Below are 23,331 nucleotides of genomic sequence, written 5' to 3'. Positions count from 1 at the left end.
AACGAACCCCTAAAGCAGAAATTACGCATGCGATGTGCTTCACACAGAGATAAGCAAATGGAAGGAGAGCGAGCCGGCATTCAGTCCAGCTCGCAGCTGATAAGGGACTGCTCCCTGCAGTACATTTAGCAGTGATTTGTCCAGTCCACCGTTCATTATCTGAAAGAACACAGAACTTCCTCCGTTTCTCCGGGGAAGGTTGTCTGCAGCCAAACCAGTCTCGTTGGCAGAAGGCTTCTCCTGACATCTTGTTTTCCTCCGCTTTCGTTTCATCTCATCTCTCTGCATCACAGCCCTTGAGCCACGCTAATGAATTCCCAGTTCGTTTCTGCAGTTTCTCCCCATGCAGCCATTTTGTACTGCGCTGCACCATCTCGGCTCTCTAATCACCATTTAGACAGGCTTAGAGCTTTAATTCTTGTCATCTTCTGTCACTGCCCGCGTCTCTCATCTCACCACAGCCATTCGTTGCAGTCCCACCAGTTTGACCAACGCTTCCCAACACAAGATGAGTCCCTAAACACAAAAGTTGGGCTTCTTCCAGGAGATCAATATCTTCATTAATAGCTGGGCCAGGTGTAGGATTCCTTCTGCAGAGCAGCTCTATGGGAGAGGCATTTTCAGGCATGCTGAGGCACTGACAAACGCTCTTCCACACCCCCTGTAAGAGCAGAGGATGCATTTGTAGGGTGACAGATTGCCATCGAGCCGTGCCACCCCACAACAATGGCTCAAAATTGCAGATGGTTGCAGAATGCAGAAGAGGCTCAGTCTCCTGGGACAGAAACCTTACGTTTACCCTTTGTGCAGGAGACCCCCTTTGCAAACAATTCCTGCCACTGAAGATGCTGGAAATCTCTGGCCAAGCTCACTACAACCATCCCAAGAGGGAGCAGCAATGAGGTCTAAGCCACCCACTCCATTCCAATCCTGACCTACACCATTTAGCACCACTGCAACAGTCCCACCCTGCAAACCTGTTTATTTTGTTCAGCTCTTCCTGATAAGATGACAGGAGTGATCTTATAAACTGTTTCGACCATCCCAGCAGAAATATTCCACGTGGGAGAACAGGCACAAGAAAGCAATGTCACCCAAAGTGCTCTTAGTTCCATGAATGGGAATGGAGAGAAGGAATGGATGACCCGCGTTTCTTATTAAGACACATGAAAGTCTTCAGCTCCTAACTGAGGACCCCAGTATCGGGATCAACTGTGCCAAACACAAGCTGCTTTATTACCTCTCTGTTCAAAGCAATTTGTTTTTATTGACCACTCACCACACAGGGCACTACAGCACAGTCCTGCTCATTAGAGTCTATCAGTCAGAAGGCAAAAGAAGGCAAAAACGGGATTTAAAGAGAAGGCAGATCTTTGCAGTCATGAAGATACAGCTAGAGCTTGAGCACTGACAGCAGGCAGCCTGGATTGCAGCAAGGAGCAGCAAACGATCAAGGCAGCCCAGAATTTCAGATGCTAACAGAAAATCCTTAAAGCAGGTGGAACCGTTTACCTCCTCTGGTCAGAGGAACACCTAGAAACCCACACAGAAACACAACATATTCAGGAAAGCTTCACTGGGGCTCCAGCATTGGTTATTTTTGCCCCTGTACAAGTCTACCAGATGGGCCCTGCTTGCAATTGACCATAACTACCAGGAGCTGTTCCAATTAGAGGCTCCCCCTCTCACTTTGAAAGCAGCCAAATCAGGATTCTTTTTGCATACCCTCAGTTTCAAGCTCCAGTGAGCCTTTCCACCATGCAGCCCCACACGACACCCCCCTGTGCCAGCACCTTGCCTGTCATTACAGCCGAGCCATTTTGGGTCCAGCACAACCAGCCCCACTGGAGCCCTGTGCAGTGCAGCAGAGATGAGCTCGGATGCTGTCGCTGTAAGGGGCCAAACGTACAACAAACGGATAAAGCAGATGTGCAGTTTGGAGAAAGCAAGCACCCAAGAACTACCTGCATGAGGTAGATGCAGACTGGCCCAGTGGAACAATCAGCCCCATCATATATGTTTTGTTTTACTCTACAGCAGGCTGTTCAGTCCAAAACCCATGTCCTTCTTACAGTTCAGTTCCATGGTAAAACACCACCCACCCAAAGGCTTGAGGCAATGCAGAGCTGCCTGTTTGGGCTTTGCAGTGCAGAGAACACATCTATTTCTGGCATTACCCCTGCATGGTAGCTTGAGAACGATAGAATGAAGTGTAAGAGACATTTTGAAGACCTACATTCTGTGATGAGGGCCATATGCTTTGAGGCAGTGGTGGATTGTTAGGAAGAGCACTTGATAGAAACACTGCAGACCTCATCCCTGCCAGCACTGCCAGGTGAAGAACTAAAAATCCATGGTCAGAACTGCCAGCTCATAAAAGGAACAACTGGAAAAGTCCCCAAGTACCCTGACCCTAGCCTAAATCAAACAGCTCCCTCTTCCACAAGGGTGATGGTAATGGAGGCCCTTCTGCTTGAGGAGAGGGCAGCTCAGGGAACACCTGCAGCAGCCCAGGAACAAAAAGCTCCTCCCATCCATCACAGGTATACAACTGTTTTGTGATTTGGCCCTGCACCCGTGGTAAGTTAACAGCTGCAACTGGAGGTCAGGCATGGAGAAAAAAAAATCCAAAAGGTCATCTTGGTCACTAGCAATTCAGAAGCAGAAAACAAGATGCATTCAACTTTCTAGTCATTCAATCTTTATTTTGTACATTTGCATCACAGCAGGGAAGCCAAGTTGCACAGACCATCCTGATTTATGTCTACTTTGCTTCTCTCCAAATACTGCTTGCTGTTCTTTTAATAAAGCTTAAAAAAAATACTGAAAAAAAGTTATTTGTGCATCTGAAGAAGAACAGAAGAAAAGGCTATTTATAGGTCACCAAAAACCCTGGAAGAGAACCTTACTGTACAGTAAAGTCTCTGAGCTCTTTTGGAGATCATTTACTAAATGAATTCAGAGCTACATTGTACAAGGTGCCCCAAAGCTGCTTAATGACACAAGAGGATCTAGAATTAATTATTAATAGGTACTGAAGGGAAAGGAAAGCCATTTAGACCCATCCTCTGTTTTGATGAACAGGTCCCAGCCCCACGCTCGGGTTTCCTGGCTACAGGAGGAAGCGCTGCCGATAACGTGGAGGTCAGGCTCTACTTCGTTACACAGAGAGCAGAACACCAGGTGAAATCCCACAGGGAGATATTTATTTAGAATTGTCCTTTCTACAGGATTGCAGCAGTCAGAACATAAGTGGGTTCTTAAGCCAGCCAACCTCCAAGGAGGCCTTTCTTCCCCAGCAGCTTTCTTCCGGTTCCATCCATTTACACAAGTGTAACATCTCAGCCTTTTTTCTTACCCTGTTCCACCCCCTCGCAAGCACACATCACATGGAGCTCCTACAGGATCATTGCAATTTCCAAGCATAAAACTACACGGGGGGAGGGGGAAAAAAAATGCACAGCTTTCTATATATCTGTAAGTAAAAGTGATTAATAAGCCAGAACAGCATCATAGCCAGCGGCGACAAGAAAAACCAGATGGAACTGATCAAGCAGCCAGCCCCAGGGAACACACCAACACTGCTCGAGAGCCCCTGGGGGCACCACCGCAGCTCTCATGAAACATTCAGGTACTGAAGTTAGGAGGGCACAGGTTTGGGACAGTTTAAGGCCAGTTTCACTCACCACTGCAGCTTCCACCCACTGCAGACCACATCTCCATGCTTTTTACAGAGGTGAAAAACGGGGAAACGTTTTACGATTGAAATGGAGGTCAGAAGGTAGAATCAATAAAACACATTTGCTTTAAAGTAACAGTAGTCTGTTAGCTATTGTTACAGGTCAAACTGAAGGAGACAAAGCAGGCAGACTGAAGGAGCGAGGACTTCCTTCAATACCTGCACATCTACCTGATTTTGCAACAGCTATGCAACTTCAGTTCTCATAGAGCTCAACAGGACCTACAAATACCCAGTATTTGCTTCTAATGCAGCCAGGCAATTTGCAAACAGACACACACCTCGCCTGTTTGTTTGCCACTGTTCAGCCTGCATTTCTCCTCTTTAAGAGAAGTGTACCATAAGGAATAATAAGTGTTAACACATGAAGAGTCTTGCATTGGACTCCAGTGCATGCTGGAGCGATTAGGACACGTCCCCTTTATGTCCAGAAGGAATGTTACAGTACTTAGCAACACAAGGTGGATGCACACTCATGCTACAGAGAGTCCACCACCTAGCTTAGAAAAATACATCTTCCACATTACAAGCTCCAAGACAAAAATACTGCAATGCAGCAAATTTTTACAACATGCTCCCAGGGTATGGCAGCGTGGAAATCCAGGAACAGGGCACTCAGCTGGAGAGAAACACTGAACAATGTGCTGCACGGATCATGACATGCTGAGTTAGATGACAACATTAAAGAGCAGCTTAATAGGACAGCATGTGGCTTCTTCAACCAGAACTGCTATGTTTTGAGGAAACAGTAGCAACGTTCCAGATGACCCCATTATGTCTTCCTTTCTTTTAATACTTCTCTTGATGAACATCAAGGAAAATATTTTCAAGTCTGAAGAATGCAAGAGCCTGGCAGCTGCGCTGCAAGGAGGTTTCCTATGGAAGACAGCTTGCTTAAAAGTCAGAGCAGGAAGGAGGAATGCGTAGAGGCATCTGCATGTCACCATCAATAGGGATTTTCTGGGGCATAAGCTGCATTACAAGTCAAGAGTGAACCAGCCCTGTTCCTCTCTGTGGAGGATGCTGAGTACTCCATAGCAGCAATGCATGTGAATGCATTCACAGCCATTTATTCAGAATTGCAGCACGGGTCCCTGCCCAAGACCCCATCAGCCACACTGTTGTACTCAGCAACTGCTTTGGCTGCTCACTTCAGTAAGAGGCAGACAGGAAAGTAAGGCTCTATCCCAGGACCATCTGTGCAGCCATGAGCAGCTCTTCTACTTCCCCTGCCTGTGAAGGGCAGAGCTTCCTACCAGACAGGCACACTCATCTGAGAGGTGAGCACTGTGATAATCCTGCCTGGTGAGCTCCTAAGCTGCTGCTTTTCACTAGCAATGGGAAGTCATGCAGATGTGGGCTTGCTCTGGGAGGAAGGGGGAGGGAGCAGCCCTCCCTCTGATGCTCTGTGGCACAGCACACTCCATGCTGTGCACAAAGCACAACTGCAGATGCTCTCTCTATCCTCCAACATCCCAGCCACTGTCTAATCATGCCACACTACAGGGACAGATTTTTTCAACCTGCTCTGACGACTTCTACGCTGAAAAGTGGAAATTCACTTTGGAAATGGCTGCACTAAGAAAATGCATCACTGTTTTTTGACTTGGCCACCCATGTTTTGCTTCCTTGTTAATGCACAGGACTGACTGACTAGCCACTGCCATAGTGCTGGCCCGAATCCTGCACTAAGTGCCAGCTGAAGCTGATTGTACAGCTGACTGCTAAGGCTCAGGTCTGAACTTGGAACCAGCTCTACTAAGAACACTTTCAGTGGGCTACCATCAGTTTTTCTGCCAAGACAAAAAGGAGTCACTGATTTTTTGGCCTCTAAGAAAGCAGGGCGTTGGTGGACATAACCACCCTTGATGCAACATCAGCAAAAAAGCAAACAACAAAAAAAAAGAACCCAGAGATGAAGGTAAAAGCATTTGTTCTATCAGCGATTCACTGATGCTGAAGTACGAAGAGCCAGCTGTCAGAACCAGCTCAGCACACACCAGGACCCCGCACAGCCTCCGACATTTGGGAAGTGAAACGGCACACCCAGCAGAACTGCCAATTCCATTCAGAAATTACATCAACGGGCTCCAAGACATCATCAGGTCCACGTTACCAATGCACTGTTGCACTCCTGCTCCACCTCTTACATCCCTCTGTGCCAACTGACTCTATGACTCTGGCAGACAATTCTGAGCAAGGCTCACAGTCTGGCTCGGCAGCCCTCTGGATACAGACAGCGATCCTTTCCCAGGGACAGAGCAACTGTCAAATCAGAGCAAAGAATGAGAGGAGCCAATTTTCAGGTATTTAACCATACGATGCTCTAGGGCTGCCTCTCTTTGTTTCTAGTTCAATTTCTCAAGTCTCAGCTACGAAATATGCAAAAGACCTTTTCATACTGAAGATCTAGAAGGCTCATTGATCGTGTAATAGCCTTTCTCGTGGTGCAGGCTCTGTTTTCACTTGAACTGTATCTTTGCAAAACAGTGGCAGCAAAAGCCCAACCATCACTGCCGTAATTATTGTGTATTTACAAGCCAAGGAGGAAAACGGAGGACTCTGCACCAAGATAAGAGGGTTATTCTTATGCTTCATCTGAAGAGAAAACAGTTCCAGGTATCAAAGCAGTTAGATTAATTTCTACTACTTCCACAATGAATAAAATGAACACTGGGAAAAAGAAGCTGCAGTCAGAGAACACAGTGTTGGTACAGACTTCTGCCTAAAAGCTCTACAACCCACACTGAAGACTAAGGAAGAAGTGGTTCACCATTTCAACAGACAAAACAGCAACTCCACAAAACAAAAATTCCACTCTCTTCTTAAATTAAAAATGAGAAAAAGCAGTCATGGAAGTCCTTCCATCAGTTGTGCCCCCAGAAATGTAGTCCCTTCAAGTCAAAAGAGGAAAAAAAAAGCAAGTTCCCAAATGAGTTTAAGAGATGTTGGCACGTCTGAAGCTCTGTGAAGATGTCTATCCCTGTTACTGACAGGAGCACTTCACTCAACAGGTAACCTCAACAGCTCTACATAAAGATTAAGGCTTCATTGGGTCAATGAGTTACACTAGTTTTATTTTTCTTAGAGCTCATCCTTGTTACACCAGTGAACCACTGCTATCCTCCTACAAACTAACAATGCCTCACTACTACAGCTACAAGCACCAACGTGCCTTTCTAGCAATACCAGGACTCTAGAGATGAACACAGCATTTGTAATACGACTAAAGATCACACTGCAGATTTGCAGTTGATAGTTAAGACTTCTGTATTCCAGCCACAATTCACTCCTTTTCTGAAAACAAAAATAAAAGCCACTAATGACTGGGAGTTGCAGTGGCCTGGTTTTGACAGCAATACCATTCCGACCAGTTCAGCTCATCTCAAACAGCAGTGCCACTGTTCTACACACACAGGGAGGTATATGTAACCATCCAGAGTGGCAAAGCAACTCAGGACAACGGAGAACCAGAGATGTACACTGCAGTATGTTTGCTGGTTTGATTTCCATTGAGGATTCTGGTACTCTTACACTGTACCAGGGAATATCTTCTGAAAAACCCTGGAAGTATTTTAGAATGTAGAACAAAGCACTCTGGGTCATGGCTTGAAATTCCATGTTTAAGATAGCACGGCAGACCCCTAGAAAGTAGGCAACAGTCCTACACCTCGTGTATTTCTTGTCAGGTGGGTGCGAATCAAGAGAATCCTATCAGCAGTGGAGAATCTACATTAACACTTATTGTGCTACAAGTTAGTGCTTTTAATGGAAAACAGTCGCTTGCTTCCTACGTAGCAATACATTTGAAAACCTGACATATTCAAGTAAAAGCCTGCACAAATTAGACAAGACACTTATCAACGTTCCAACTGATGTGAAGGCTGGAGGAAGCCACCTGATCCAATAACCCACTTAGCCTTAAATAACTGCAGCAGTTCCAACTCGTTTGCTTCGCGATATTCTGTCCAAGCCAGGAGGAGAGTTTATATAAGAAGAATACTTACATCTCATCTTCTTTTCCCCACCTCCTGAGACACTTTGCATTTCCCAGCATACGTGTTACTTAGCAGGTGTGTGTATACATCTATAAGCATTATATAAAATATGTACTTTACATACACACTAAAGGTCTCTCCTCACATTAGATTTGCACATTCTGAAGAATGTAACTGCAAATAATTCAGAATACCAAACTGATCCAGAAAGGGGAAAAAAGAATAAGCTGCCCAAAACCCCTAAGAAAGCTTCACACTCCTTGCAGGTACCAAGAGATGTCTTTTTTTTTTTTTTTTTTTTATGATCAGAGGAATAGTTAGATTTCTGCACTGCTTTGCTCCCCCTTGACACACCTCACTCCAGTTTCAGTGTTGGGAAGTGCTAAAGGCTCCCTTTCCACTGAAAGTAATATTAATAAATAAAAAAAGTTTCTGTGAAAGTGCTGCCTCAGTCCAGTTCATCATGCTGTGCTTTCCCACTCGCCCCGTGGCTCTGCTGAACCATTCACCACTTTCTTGACCTTCTTCATGCCCTCCATTACTCCAGAAGTCGTCACCCTGGAAGAGAAGGAAGAAATGTCAGCAGAGAACTTGAGCTGTAACATCAATTTCACCAACAGCCCATGCTTTTCCTGTGCATATCAAGTAACACTTCTCCTAAATGTCTCTTTACCCAGATTTACCAGTCTGGATGTTCTCTATTTCTTACTGCTACCATTTTGCAGACCAGGTATCATCCTGGACACAGCACTGATGGGAGGTGAGTCTCATGACTCCCCCATCTGCCATCAAAATAGAACAGACAAATGTAGGCTGACTCACAGCTTCCCATTCAGGCTAGGTGTCTAGATGTAGCATCAGAAGCAAACATTTAGCACATTTGTACCAGTAGAATGAGTGCAGCTCCATACTTAAAAAGCTTCTTCTTATGGTGGAGCAGATGAAATGATGATGGGCTAGTAATAGACAAGATCTATTCAGCACTCAGCTTGGAAGTTTCTTTATATGGCTCCACAGCATCATCCAATTATTTCTCTCATGCTAGGGAACACCCTATTGAGACAGTATTAGAGACACTGCAATGGAATAAGCATTACAGTATTTGAAGATGTATGGGGCTGTTACCCTGACACCAGCTGTTTACATGCTAAAGCTTGAGCAGCTTGCCTGGAAACTTTTACTATATAGCTGAACACCCTTAACTCTGTGCACTAGACTTGCTTGTGCATTTGACATGATTTTTTAAACAGGAACAATGTTTCTACAAGTTCACACATCACAGATGCTGCCGCAAGTAATCATCACTACCTTAATGCACACCAGCTCCTTTCATAGCAAAACCACTTAATGAACAGCAACAAAACATCAGAGGTCATTACAGTTATACAATCCAAGTGAAGGATAGTGATAGGACAAGGGGGAATGGCTTTAAACTGAGACAGGAGGTTTAGGTTGGATATTAGGAGCAAGTTTTTCACACAGGGTGGTGAGGCACTGGAACAGGTTGCCCAAGGAGGCTGTGGATGCCCCATCCCTGCAGGCATTCAAGGCCAGGCTGGATGTGGCTCTGGGCAGCCCGGTCTGCTGGTTGGTGACCTGCACACAGCAGGGGGTTGAAGCTAGATGGTCATTGTGGTCCTTTATCAACCCAGACCATTTTAAGTCTGTATTTGTCACAGCAATCTGACAAGTGAACTACAAAGCCATGTAATACTGACACCAAGCAAACTCATCTCTTTATCCAGCTAGAACAACACCATTGCTCTCAGAACTATCCTGGCTATCCAACAAGCTCTTCAACTCCGTATCTTCCTCCCTGAGCACACGAAACAGCTATTCATGCACACCAGCCGTTTGCTCCATTATTTTGCACAGCATGATTCTCATTCCGCACGTATTTTTTCCTCCAGATGTTCTGCAGAGGTTGTTGTGGATGCTGGGCGTAACAGTGCCAACAGCACAGTGCATTCACAAGGGATGCCTGGAAGCATACATAAAACCACCCTGTTTGACTCTGCTGCTGTCAGTATGTACGTGCTTTCACCTGCTGTTTACCATGTAAGAATATCTGAACAAAACAGCTAACAGCATCTTCACAGCATTACCCTGGAGGGGAAGTAATCTTCAGAAACACTCTTCTGATATCACCCTTAGTCCCACATTAGATATCAGCTTTGTTTATGTACTCTAAGAATAATTTACCCAAACAAAAGCCAGTACATCCTGTGATTCTTAGTGGTGACACGACTGGGACCAGCGGTGGTGAAGACACTTCAGAGTGGCTCTAGATAAGCCTGCATTTAAGGGAACAAGAAGGGCCAGAAGAGCATGGATCGAATACCAATTTTATTCCTTACCCAAATATAAAAGGGGAGAAAAACAGGCTGCTTAAAGAAGATGGAATTAGTGAACATTTGCCTAGAAGAGATCACATCATGCTTTTCAGAGCAGAGGACAGTCTCATAAGTTCTACTCAATTACAATAGCTTTCCCACAGTCACATAGGAAAAATCTTGGGAAACATGAGCTAGACAAAACTATCAACATGGAGGCATAACTAATTGGAAAAACATGCATTGAGATGTACTGAATGGTTTCCTGTCAAAAATGAAAGAACACTGAGTGTGGTTCCAGAGAGGTCTGTCCTGGGTTCACTTCTACTCAATATTTTCAGTAATTGCCTGGGTAATGGAATAGAGAACTTGCTTATTAAATCTGCAGAAGACACTAAGAGCCACGTATTTGAGAACAGGACTAGAACGCTGAAAGGTTCTGGCAAATTGAAGTAATGGTCTAAAAATGACAGGACAATGCAGGAAAACAACTATGAACTTTACTCTTCAGAAACAACTGACTCCATAAATACAGAATAAGGAACCAAGTGTTGATTCTTCAGGGGTGAGCTTAAGATTACAATGGACTACAAACCAAGAAATGAGCCACTGCCAGAACAATTCAACAGCATCATACAGGGATGCATGAATAGATGTTTTGCTCATGCATGACACCAAAGCAGAGCTAACACGACTCACAAGTAAGATTCCACCAGGCACACTGTCCAGATTTTAGCACTGTATTTTAAAACAGTTACAAAGTGATGTGTCAAGAAGATGACAGAGGTTAAAGTCAAAAGGGAATGAGGCATTTCCTATGTTCATGGAGGGATGAGACAGACAGATACACAATGAGATTTTGGGAGCTGGGTGGATCCCTCAGCAGTTAAATGTTGCTCACCTGTTAGTGCTGCTCTTGTCTTATGACAAGTGAGCAGTGCAGATCTTAAGGCCTGATTTTGTCTGACTGCTCATGTACAATGGGAAATTCTCCTCCCTCTCAAAATTAGTCCAGGCAATGTGTTCCAAAGCCCATGAAATAAAGGTAACAGCATGATGGTCAAGATCACTGCAATTCTCATTCTAACTTCTGCTCTGACCTGCAGTACTGCAAGGAAACACTCCCCAGCTGAACACTTTGCTGAACTGCATTTCAGTCATTGCTAAAACGCAACAAACCCTTCCCACCAAACCATCTCTCCAGAGAGAACTTTTGTAGCTGTCAGAGGGAAGGAAAATCACTTCTAACAAAGAACATCATGAATCAGTCTGCCATGAAGCACAAACAGAGAGAAGGCAGAGCAAAGCAACCCATCAGGACTTCAAGTCTCCGCACAGAACAGGCTGTCTCATGACACAGGGAGAAACTCCAGATCCCAGGGCACAAGCAAAGGCAGGTCAGCATTACCACAATGGTTCACTATGCTGAGGCTGTTTGGGGTGTTAAGAAAATACAAAGTCAGTCTCCATGCACTCAGCAAAATGGATTTGCTCAGTAGAGCATCAACAGTTATCCCTGCAATCCTTCATTCAGTGGAAATATTTTAACTCCACACAGATTTACGAACATGATCTCAACTCAGACTGCAGGAGAGCTCTTTAGGACCCAACATCTAAAGCAGGGATTATTAAGCTAATGAAATGGCTTACTGCACGAGTGAAAATAGAACCACAGAACTGCTTCCTCTCCCCTTCCTCACCCCCCTTCATCTGTTGTACGGTTAATTTTTTGTGTGTCCATGCCCCAGAAATGGCATTAGGACTGGAAGCCTGACAAGTGTTTCTGCCAAGTGTGGCTGCACCTTTTCAGACAGACTACTTTAGTCTAACAAACTGTCAGCAACAAGCCCACATACTGACAGAACAGGCTCGAGAGGCTGCCCAACACAGAATACACAGAAAGGCACTTTGTTGATGATGAATGGCTATTGACCCTACTTGAAAAAGAACAGACTGGTCCTTAGTTCAGGTTTAGTCATCCTCTCCCCTCCACCAGGGCAGCTTGTATTGAGTCTGGTATAATTGAAAGGAAAATCCTGTAACGGTTATGGATGCTTTTTCCCAAGACAGAGAACGTGAGTTGGAGGGGGGAAAAAAGAAATTGACTTTGAAATCTTTTGCAAGTCACCTTCACTGCTATTTATAAAATACTTTCAAATACTACCACAGAGGGAAGATTTTGCCCCACATTACATCTGACACAGGCACTTAGTCCTCAGATCTTTTATTTTTTTTTAAACCCTGCAGATTGCAACACTGTCCTTTGCAATATTTACATTTCCTGCCAGACAGAGCTTTGTATAGTTTGCACTGCACGAAAACTGGCATTAAACTGAAGAGCTGCACTTAAAAGGATCTTTCCTCTTGCTGGAAGAAGAGCAAGTGTGGAAATCAGGCACGGTGACCTTTGAGCTCTCCCCTCTGCTGCTTATATTGAGTCTCAAGGAGCTAAATGCTTCTGCAGCAAGTGTTTAAAAAAAGGATTAAAAAATTAAGTTAGAAAAAACCCACCACTATAATGTCTGGAAAGAAGACATGGCAGAACACCATGAAGACAAGTCAGTATTTATCACATGAAAGACAAAACACTCATACAGTGGTTACTCAGGATGCAGTCAGGCACTTAGTCACTTGCTCAAATAAAGCCTTGATGTTTTTTCCCCACAAAAACAACATTTAATATTTATAAAAGCAAAAATAAGACCAGCAGGATCAAATCAACAAGAAATTTAATATACTTGCACTGCAGTGCTTCATTTATTAGAGCAGGTGTGTAAACCACGCTTTTCAAACACGTGCAAACTTCACCTCCCTGATGCAGCCAGGGGAGAGAGCACAAGGCACTCACAGATCATCCTCTGCCAAGAGCCCACATGGAATAAAACTCCCAGTGAATCAGATGAGAACAATTCCAGCAAGGCTAAGGAACAACCCACCAGGCACAACAGTGGAAACTCCGAATGTAAAAGCACAGAACGCCTTACTAGGAAGAGGCTCACAGAGAATTCTATCCTCAAGTAACATCAGTAGCCCTGCTGCAAGAAATCAATCACTCCATTCGTTCACAGAACTTCTTCAGGCTTGCTCCTGGCAGTCTCTCTGACACTGGATAATGTCTCCAATCCAGTGAAACCACTGTATGTGCAAGGTTGCTTATTATTAGGACTAAAAAAATACCCAAACAAGTAAAAATCCATTAAGTACACAATGTAAAGTCTGATTTCAGTTTAACAGGCAATCTTGGGGGAGCTCATTTCTGGACAATAAGAAATCCTGTACATCTTTCAGTTCAGATTGAGACTTCCTAACGTGGATGTTTGCTTACCAGCACCCAAACTGAAACCATTTAAACACCTTTAAGCATTAAATAATTTTACAGTCACTGCCTACTATCTGGATTCAGCTTTTAACAAAGACAAATTTTTACAGATCCAATACAAAAATAACTCAGCGTTTGGCAGTAAGATCTGTTACTAGAGACATTGCAGAGAATTAAAAGTCCCTGCATGACACTGCAAGCAGATCCCACCTCATAGACCTTCAGCAATTTCCAGTAAGCTCCACTTCTTGCTGACCTAACTATGAGGGCAGCAAACACATTCTGACTTTTTTGCCCCTGGAATAAAACTAAGAGGAGCGTTGAGATACTCAAAATCAGGTAGAGGATAGTAGCAATGAAACTCTCAAGAACAGACTTCTGAGTCTGAATGTGAGTTGCAATTATGCATGAGATGCATAGCTACTATGAGATCAGGCTGGTTCTGTTCCTATTGAGGTAATGGTGTGGCAATTATAACTATACTCAACACTTTCAGCACACTGCATTTCTTAGGGCAGTTTCTATTATATAAAAAAAAAAGAAAAGTTTTTGAATAAGTCCTCAGAAAATGACTGCAAACGACAGGGATTGAGTCCCACTTTGTACTTTATCCTCATTAACTCAGTCCTACTGCATTTGTGGTGCCCCACGGTTCGTAGCACGGAATGGAACACTGAGGAGCATTGCTAAAAATCCCCATCTTCTCAGCACAGTGTTACTTAAAATAAGTTTTTGCAGATCTTTAGATTGAACTTCAAAGCCGAAATGGCCTTACATCATGCTCATTTACACTCAGCAGTAAAAGGAGGAGGTAGTAAAAGGAGGCTCTTACACAGCTTCCATCTCCAAATCATCCTCGTCATCTTGAGAAAGCTGCAGGTAAGGGTTATCTGACGCTGGACGGAACTTGTACCCAGTGAGGACAAAGAACACCAGCGTGGCCATTTCATTCAGCAGCTGCAAGTAAGACACAAGATTGAAATTCAGTAATCCTTCATGGTCATAAAACATTTCTCCTCGCTCATAAGGTTCAAGATTGAATGGCCAAGAAGCCTGTGTCATAGCAGAAATAAAAAAGCAATTTTTATTCTGTTATCATTAATCCCAGGCTAAAGGCTGTCAAGCTCTTTCTTTTAAATTTCCCCATCACTTCAAATCCAGTTACAAACCCAGACATCACTCTGGTGATGTTCAGCAAGACTTAAAAGCCAAGAAAAATAAACCTGAAGTTGTTTGGTATTTTCAACAGTTAATATATTCCAAAGACTACCTGCACAGTTACTTGGATTATATGTTAAGAAACCAAGTATTTAAAAGTCACTAGGCAAATAAAGCCTGTAAATGGAAAAGCGAAAGTCTATTTCACTGGCTCCCCAGGGCCTCAATTACACAGGGCAAACCTGAGTATTTTTTTTCCCCCTCTTCTATGCTCTTGATTAATTTCCTTCAGACATTTTTAAATTGAAAGACTAAAATCAATAAAGCAATTACTTTCAGACATCTCATGTATAATCCAGCAGTCTTGCTGGTCAAACAGAACTAAAAAAAATCCACTCCTGCCACCAGGAATGATCGGTGATATTAATGAGGAGAAGCAGAATGCATCGTGGAGCTTTGACACGTCCCACCACAACATGAAAAACAAATTAAGGGTTTGGTTTGGTGTGGTTATTTTTACAGATTAACAAGAAAAAAATAAAATAAAGGCATGGATGTGTTTTCTGTTATTGACAAATACCTGGTACAGCCATTTCCACTGGAACGGAACAGCAATCTTTATGAGAATTGCAATGATTTGTGTGAAGTAAATGTAACACACAATCTGTGGGAAGGAAACACACAATCTGTGAGTGAGAACAATAGCATCATCCTGACTGAACCTATTTTTCCAGAGAAATAGCTTAAGCAGTTCCCAGACACCTCATTATGTCAGATTAGCCCCATTATGCTCCTTCGATAAACAAGGAAGATGCAGGCTGAGGGCTCTGCAGGCTGTTGAACATCCAAATGACTCAAGCTGCTACTAACATGTTTAAGCTACATTGGGAAAATGCTTTAAGCATTTGGATTTTGTAGAATTCAAGAATCAGTACTGTAAAGTATTACTCTTAATGCTTCTTAAGAGTCTGAAATGAGACCACTGAAAATCATTAAGGAGGATACACTCCCTCAGGAGGTATGCTCAAGGCTCCCACTGACTTAATAAGCAGCTGTATGCACGCATCTCAAGGCACCATTTGCTCCCAAGTTTGGTTTTTACCAAGTTTACTGTACTTTACTCAAGCCCATCAATTCAACTGGCAGCTCGAGCTGTCTCCAGAGGAAATTAGTAAGCATTACAGATAGCTGGAACCAATTTAAAAGATAGAAGGATGCAACTACTTGGAAAAGAAGGGAAGTTGCTTTGAGGTCTGTAACCCAGTTGGCTAAGATGCCAAAGCACAGCACTGCCACAGAACTGTCAACATTTCCACCCCATTCATGAGTTACAGCAGCTTCAAACAAGTAATCCAGCAAAAAGCTGCAATGGCTTCCAAGTGCCCTGTATGCACAGGTACACAGCTTCTGGATTTGTTTGGGTTTTGCTTGTATGTTTTTTTGGTTGTTCTGTTTTAAACTTACCATAACGTAGTAATGCCTGAAAAGCTTCAGCTTTGCTAGGTTAATGGCAGCTGTCAAGAGAACACAAAAATCCATCAAAAGGTTGATTGAGAGTGTTTTTCCTGATGCTTGTTCACAAGGTAGGTGAGCAATCAAAAGTAGGACTCGGGGACTTCCAGATTTAAAGCTTTATCCCCACAGCCTACTGGTTGCTCTAAGGAGTGCTATTCTGTCTTGGCTACGTATTGGGTAATCTCTAGGCTGGGGCAGCCAACCTCTTACAAAGGCAATTCAACGAGATCACTAAGTGTCACACATACACACTGCAGAGTATTGAGCCTCCCTCTAGTGCTCACCTGTCTGTAGCCAACTACATACTGCTGCTTTAGTCCTGCCACAAGGGCAGTGCCACCTGACACTGCCTCAAAGTCGCTCAGATCAGCTGAAGGCATGGATCATGTCAGAAAGTACTCACAGAGGATGAATTTTCTAGGAGGCAGTCCTGAACTTCAGAATCACTGCATCTTGTTAAAACACTTCCGCTGCTGTTCAACAGCTAAGCCGTATTCTCTGTCACTCATGGCTCAGTCATAATTTATAAGTGAAATGGAAAGTCCCACTAATCACTTCTCATTGCAAATGCACGTGTTTCAATCACAAACCATGTAAGTGAAGGCCCCAGGCTAACCTGCATTTATTGGACTGACACATCAGCTCTTGAGGAACACGGCACGTATTCACGTGAATGAGCAGAGGTCAACAACAGATGGAACAGCTGTCAGCTCCAGTTTGAGAGTCAGGTTTTATAGGTGCAGCAGGATAACAGATGCAGACTTCTGGTGCTTTTGTGACAACAGGAGAGGCAAAGAGCCCAAGATATGCTGACAGCATACAGAGATGCAATTTAGAGCCAATGAAGACATGTTGCTAACTGGAAAATACTGCTATGCACTTCTTTGTGGGCTGCATATGAAACACCATAGAATAGCATCAGCTCTGCAATACAGAGCTCTGGACTGCAGAAAGCAGTGCTCAAACTCCAGACTTACATCTGCAGAGTAAGTACAAAGAGCACTTCACTGTGCAGTAGATGCACAGACCTGCAACTGCCCCAGAACATCTTCTCCTCACAAAAGCACAATTAAATAGCAAAAAAGTATGGATTTTCATGGGTATAGTTGTTGATTAGATAGCTTAACGTTAAAAGCTTTCCATAACATCCTTGGAGAAAGATTAAAACATGAAAATCTGCAGGACAAACGGATTAAATCATGAAGTAATGCTGTCCTATTTAAAGAACTACATTAAGTGTGATCATGAAGATCTTGTGATTCACCACGTATTGCTTTGTGCAGGAAGATCTATTTTCAACTCGACATATCCATCTTCAAGAACTGCTACCAACTGGTGCAGTGACAGGCCACAAGAATTCCCAGGCTTTGTAGTTACAGGAACACCAACTCAACAGCTGTGATTCAAACTGCCAGTCCATCAGTGCTTTACAGTCAACAACTGAGTGAGCTGGGGAGTCATTTCTGTTCAGGCAGTGCATAGGAGGAAAGGGTAGGGATGCCAAAAATCTGGCTGCCAGCTGAAGTCACTGGAAGCACCTCTCTCTCAACAGATAAAACACAGCTCAAGATCTCACCTATGTATCATGATAATCAATATCATAATAATCAGCATTACATGATAACTGGAGCAGCTAAGCATGGGGAAAAAAGGAGCAAGAGAAAAAAAAAATAGACAAAAAACACCCAGTAAAAATACTGAAAAGCCACCTGTGGAAGCCAGCTGGCTTTTACCACAGCCAGGTGCTCTCCAGAAGTTGTCTCAACTTCAGAAATACTCCTCTCCACTGTCAGACACTGGAGTCAGTATTAATGCACATCTACGCCAGTTTATCTGAACAGCTCCAAGTCACAGCACACACTGTTCTGAAAGAAGTCTAAAATCATCACTGCTTGGCATCAGCAGCCTGCAAATAGCTTTTCCACAGGCTGAAGGTGCTCCAAGCAGTAACACTCGAGTCTTGCTATGCCGGACACTTTGAGGCTTAGGCTCACCTACCCTGGCAGTACAGACATCAACAGCAACACACAGGAGAGGTTAGGCCAGCAGCTGTCACTTACAACTTTAATCACTTGCAGCCCCAACCTGTGAAGCTGTGATAAAGCAGCAGCAATCACAGCATGCAGTAAAGGCTGGGTAAATTTATGTTTCAAGTACGATAACCATTCTTCAAGGAACAGTACTTAACTGCAGAGTAGAAAAAGAATAAAAGAGACTCTCTACCAAAGGTTTTACAAATAAATTCATACTTGTGTTCCACTGCTTTCACAGACTAATTAAGATAAAAGCAATCTTCCAAGAAAGGTTTATAACACCTATACCCTGCTTTTCTCTCAGTTTCCCCTCTTCATCACCATTTACTTTAACAGCTTGTGCCTGCAACAGCCTGATCTGCATTTTCAAAAAACCAAAAACCAACACGCAACCGAAATTTGGAAGTCAGTCACTGTTTCAGATTGCTCTCTATGCTAATTTCAAATGCTGAAGCAGCCTGTAAGATGGGGGGAAGATGAAAGTCAGACCACTACAGCCCTGCACAGTAGACAATAGCTTTTTGAAGAGTAATAAGCAACTTCTCAGAATGCGTATGTAAGAACAGTAAGAGGACTGCAGATGAGAGAATAGGAAGCCCAAATTCAGACAATACAGAATGCAAGGACAAAATACAAAGCATCTAGAGCAAACACAAAGTACAGATAAGAATATTTCCACAGTGCACTGCATGGTATAGTAGTATTTGAGATGCCATGTCGTTGCCAAATACCAAATGGAGGTTTTCTATCCCCTCCTGCTCCCCGTGAATGAAGTCACACAGGCAGATTTAGACCTCAAAAAGCTACTCCAGGAGTAACTGAGAAGTATGGCCTTATAATCTCTATGGCACTCTGCTTAAAAGCATTCCTACATCAGAAAGAAGGGGTGAAGCACACAGATACAGTAACTCTCAGTGTCATACCAGTGAAGGTGGCACAGACTAGTTAATCTTGAATATTCTGAAACACATTAGCCATTTGGCACAGAAGTTCCCCATCACACTCAGAAGAGATTCCACACTACAGGATAAGCAACGTCTGCAGCACGTAACTGCAATTTCAACCCTGGAACACAACAGGCTTATTTCATTTCTCAGCATTTTTCAGCTCTTCTGTGCTATCCACTGAGGTCTCCAGACTGATATCACTACACTTTATCTCAGGGTTTTGATATGTCTGTGTACTGCCTGGAGCATGTTTACCCAGCCACTAGGCTCTTCTCTCTAGAGGGCTGCAGAGGTGTTTTCAAGCTCAGGTCTCTGGAGTCATTGCTTCCAACACCTGCTGAGCTCAGCTAAGCCAGGATGTTCTGCACCACTCAGGACAGAGCGTTTTGTTCACAGCTTTTTCATGGTACAGAAGCAGAATGATGCTGAATATGGCAAAAGGTTCTTCCTGACATGGGAACAAGCATGGAAGCATTAATCATTTGCCCACTGCACAGCACACAGGGAATGTGGGGCACACAGGGAATTGCCTGGCAGCTATACATTGCAATGTATTTCCCCTAGTACTGCTGCCAACTGTGACATGCTGCAGTGCTTCTGGAAAGTAGTTGACTGTTTGTGATCAGACTGCACCAAGCTTCACATCTCTTAACACACAGAAGTACTGGCAGAACAAAAGCTGCAGCGGTGTTTCCAGCCCTCCACTCCATTCTCAAACAACAGACATCAGGTAAGAGTGGGTTATGAGACCTGAGAGGCCCAGTGAGATCTTTGAGTTCTGAACAAAAATAAGGACTCTTCCAACAGCACAGTCCTTTCTCCTCCTCCTCCTCTATTAATGCCTCTGAACAAGGTAACCATAGCTGAGCAGACTTCCAGCCCAAAAAACCTTAACTCAGTCAGCAAGGCTCACTTCCTCACACCTTCAAGACGACATCCACAATGTAGATGGATTGTAGTGGACAGACAGCAAGCTCCCTCTGAAAAATGCAGCGACAGACCAGAAGGGCTGCAGCTAGGCACTGGCTTAAGGTGGTGATTTTAAATGAGGAAAAAAAACTCCTAAAAAAAGGGGTTGTATTTTTTTTTTAATACCCACCACCATGCAGGATAAGAAGCCTGTGTGCATCAAGTATTTTGCTTCAGAGTTAAAGATCACCTGCAAAGGAAAAAAAAGACACCACCACACCAAGGCAGCTCAGAGCCAGCTGAATGACTGCGCCATGCCTACTCCTCACCAGCAATCCATAACATCTGTGCTTGCAAGGTCTTCTTGGATAAGTCATAGCTTTAGACATACTTCTCTAGCTTTTCCACTCCAAAAAATAATTTTTAAAAAAACAAGTTGAAGTGAACATTAGCCAGTGACTTCAAATCACCAGCAGTTTAACAAGCCTTTTATATAACTGCAGATTGTTAAAATAAAACCCTACAGCAGGCACGGCTCTGGCAGATTGAAGACTCGTAGTCAGGCCAGCTTTCTACTTTATTTCTATTCTAGTCAAACTGCAGTCACGACTGCACTCGACCCAAGGGAGCACCATCTAATGACAGGTTGTGAAGTAGCTAGAAGAGGACAACAAGACAGACAAACAGTCAGAAACATTAGCAGGAGCCTGAGCCATAAAGTCCTGCAGTAGTTAGTTCTAAAGGACACAGGAAGTGAAAATAATTTTCCTTAGGACCTTCTCACCAGCAAAAAGGTCACCAGAAGACCCAGAGACAGGAAAAACAACTATTGAATTTATAGGATATAATTTCCCAAGACACCCTCTGAGATAATGAAGTCTGTGCAAGAGAAACAGGGAAAACAGCCTTTGAGGTAACGCCAGACAATAAATCTCAGCCAGCAATAGGCAGCCTGACCAGAACTCTGCACAAGATTCAGATAGCTCTCAGCACGGACAGACAGAGCAGCAGCTAGACTGCATATGAAAGGATTCAGCAGCTTTCACCAGTTAAGCAGAAAACTGCCTTCATTTGGTAAATTCAGAGTTGGTGCTGGTGATATGTTTCTTGAGAAAGCAAGAGACTGAGCAGCACCCCTGCAGAATACTGCCTCCAAGGGAAGCCTGCAGAGTAAAGAGCGTGTGGTTCCAGTCACGATGGTTCACTTATAAGCCTGTGAATGATTCTGTTTTACTTACAGTGCAACCAAATCAGCCTTAGTTTCCTTATCAGGCACATTAGCAGCATGACACCATCAGGTAACTCCCCATGGGCTTCTGTCAACCACCTCTAAATATCTAACATCTGATGAGAGCTCCGTCCCCGTGGGGGTGCTGGGTACAATCTGGCACAAGTCTATGCAATGTTTTCCCTGATAATTTTTCTTAACTCTTCCCTTATCACACGACTCACCGCTGCCTTTTGCTGTGCAGTCTCAGCACACAATTACTGAATATGCAGAATCCCTACAACGAAATGTGGTCACAGCAGTGGGTGGCTCACACACAGCATTCATTGTGAAGAGCACTGCTGCACGTGTACCAGTGATACAAGACAGAGGCCTAAGGGACAGTCCGAGGGGCTGCTGTGTACATCACCGTACACAAGGCTGTGAGCCCTTCTCAGATCACTACACCCTTACTTCCATTATGCACTACGACAAATCTTTCAGAATAAAAAGCCAGCAACAATGTTATTACTCAGATCAGGATTCCACCTGTCACTATCATGGACAGACAGGTCAAAAGTCCTTATGTTGAACACCTTTGACGTTCGCTACCTTATTTTCATCCTTCATTCAGTGTTTTAAGGTTAATCAATCCAACTCCATAGCACCATCTTGTGACACGAACCACCAAGTGCAAGGTAAGCACAGGCTAATCACCTTCGGGTAGATCTAATGGCCTTCCATCTCAGCTCTATGCACAAGCCCCTGAGCTCTCAGCACTGGAGCAGCTGCTGACTCCATTGCGTGCAGGAACTCTGCCTTCTTTACAGGAACACTGATCCACACCAGTTAAGAACCTGGCCTTATTTACAAAAAGTCCTCAACTGACCAAGTCATTGCCTCAAAGATGGTCTAAACTGAAGCAGACTTGTAAATGCAGAAAGATTCCAGAAGACATATATACTCAGTGAGCATCAAATGACAGAAAACTCAAATGGCTGCCTGCTTCCAAGGAAGCCAGTGTTATATTCCATGGCTTGAATCTACAGCCAACTGAGAAACTTATTTGGAAGAAGTGAGAGGACAAAGCAGGAAAAGCAAACATTACAAAAGCCATATTTGGGTTGACTTTCCATCCATCATCTCACTTTCGCTGCTACAATAAACATAACTTGACTTTACACAAGCAGCCCTTGGAACTGCTGTACAAACACAGGCAAGATGGAAACTGTGTTACATCCAATGCCAATTTATGTTTTGATTCCTACTAAGGTTATTTCCTTCTGTCCAGGTAGGAACAGACTTCTGATGGTCAGGCTATCAGTCAAAATATATACCAATGCTAGAACACACTTCTAGATTGCTTCTGAACTTGAGTCTACGAACAAGGTAAAGCTGTCAGATTATTTCCTTCGATACAGTGTCTAACCTGAGCATTTGGGGCTGTGCAGGTACCTGCAAATGAATTTCAGATACAAATTGTTGAAGCAATGCATGAAAAAGGGCATTTCCCAAAAGGAATAACCTAGAAGACCACAAAGGAAAAGTAGCAAAGTAGCAACAACAGAATAGGCTTACAGCTCTAGTTTATATATTTAAAAATCAGCATCATGTTTGAAATTTCGGAAAGATCTTCTGGTATGTAGCACAGAACAGTAAGAAAATTACTGCTACTTGCCTTTTCCATCTGTTGCTGAAGCCTCCTGTAAATGTCTTATTGACCTGAAAAATTAAGAGGTAGAATAAGCTCTTTTCACTGCAGCCCTCCAGAACTCCAACAGTTCCATTAGCTCTTTATGGCTGGGCTATGCTCATAATTAACTGTGCCTCAGCACGGGTGGCACTGCATATATTCCATCCCCATCTCCCAAGCAGTTCAAATATCTGCATCTCCTAATGATTAAGAAATCTAAACTGCTAGAGCCTGCTTCAGCCCACAGAAAGCTGGGACAGAGCAGAGTGAGAAACCAGGGCATTTCCCAGCATAATGCTTACCACTTGTACAAGTAAGCTGAGCTACTATTCAGAGTACTGCCAAGCATTTGGCACCTCACTGCTCTTTTAAGCTCTTTTCATTTAAATACTTGATTACAGCTTACATGGCTACACAGGCTCCTTACGTAACAGAAGCTACCCTGCAGGAATGGAAATTCAATGGCCAAGGCTTAGACAC

The 23,331-nt window shown here is 43.6% G+C and overlaps 1 protein-coding gene across 2 annotated transcripts in view; it reads right to left on the bottom strand.

Moving 5' to 3' along the window:
* Positions 1 to 3,184: 3,184 nt before the first annotated feature.
* Positions 3,185 to 23,331, bottom strand: part of GPR107 (G protein-coupled receptor 107) — a 33,782-nt gene continuing 13,635 nt past the window's right edge. For both annotated transcript variants that reach the window (XM_042830584.1, XM_042830585.1), the window contains exons 14-18: positions 22,837 to 22,880; positions 16,012 to 16,061; positions 15,128 to 15,211; positions 14,222 to 14,346; positions 3,185 to 8,295 (exon numbers count right to left, since the gene is read on the bottom strand). In XM_042830584.1, the coding sequence (XP_042686518.1) occupies positions 8,199 to 8,295; positions 14,222 to 14,346; positions 15,128 to 15,211; positions 16,012 to 16,061; positions 22,837 to 22,880 (400 nt within the window). In that variant the 3' untranslated portion in view covers positions 3,185 to 8,198. The remainder of the gene's footprint in view (positions 8,296 to 14,221; positions 14,347 to 15,127; positions 15,212 to 16,011; positions 16,062 to 22,836; positions 22,881 to 23,331) is intronic.

This window comes from Centrocercus urophasianus, unplaced genomic scaffold (assembly GCF_019232065.1).
Source record: "Centrocercus urophasianus isolate 14NV4802_14NV808 unplaced genomic scaffold, USGS_Curo_1.0 seq_34, whole genome shotgun sequence".
NCBI lineage: Eukaryota > Metazoa > Chordata > Aves > Galliformes > Phasianidae > Centrocercus > Centrocercus urophasianus.
The sequence above is the reverse complement of the archived record's forward strand: the minus strand, read 5'-3'. Positions and strand labels throughout refer to the sequence as shown.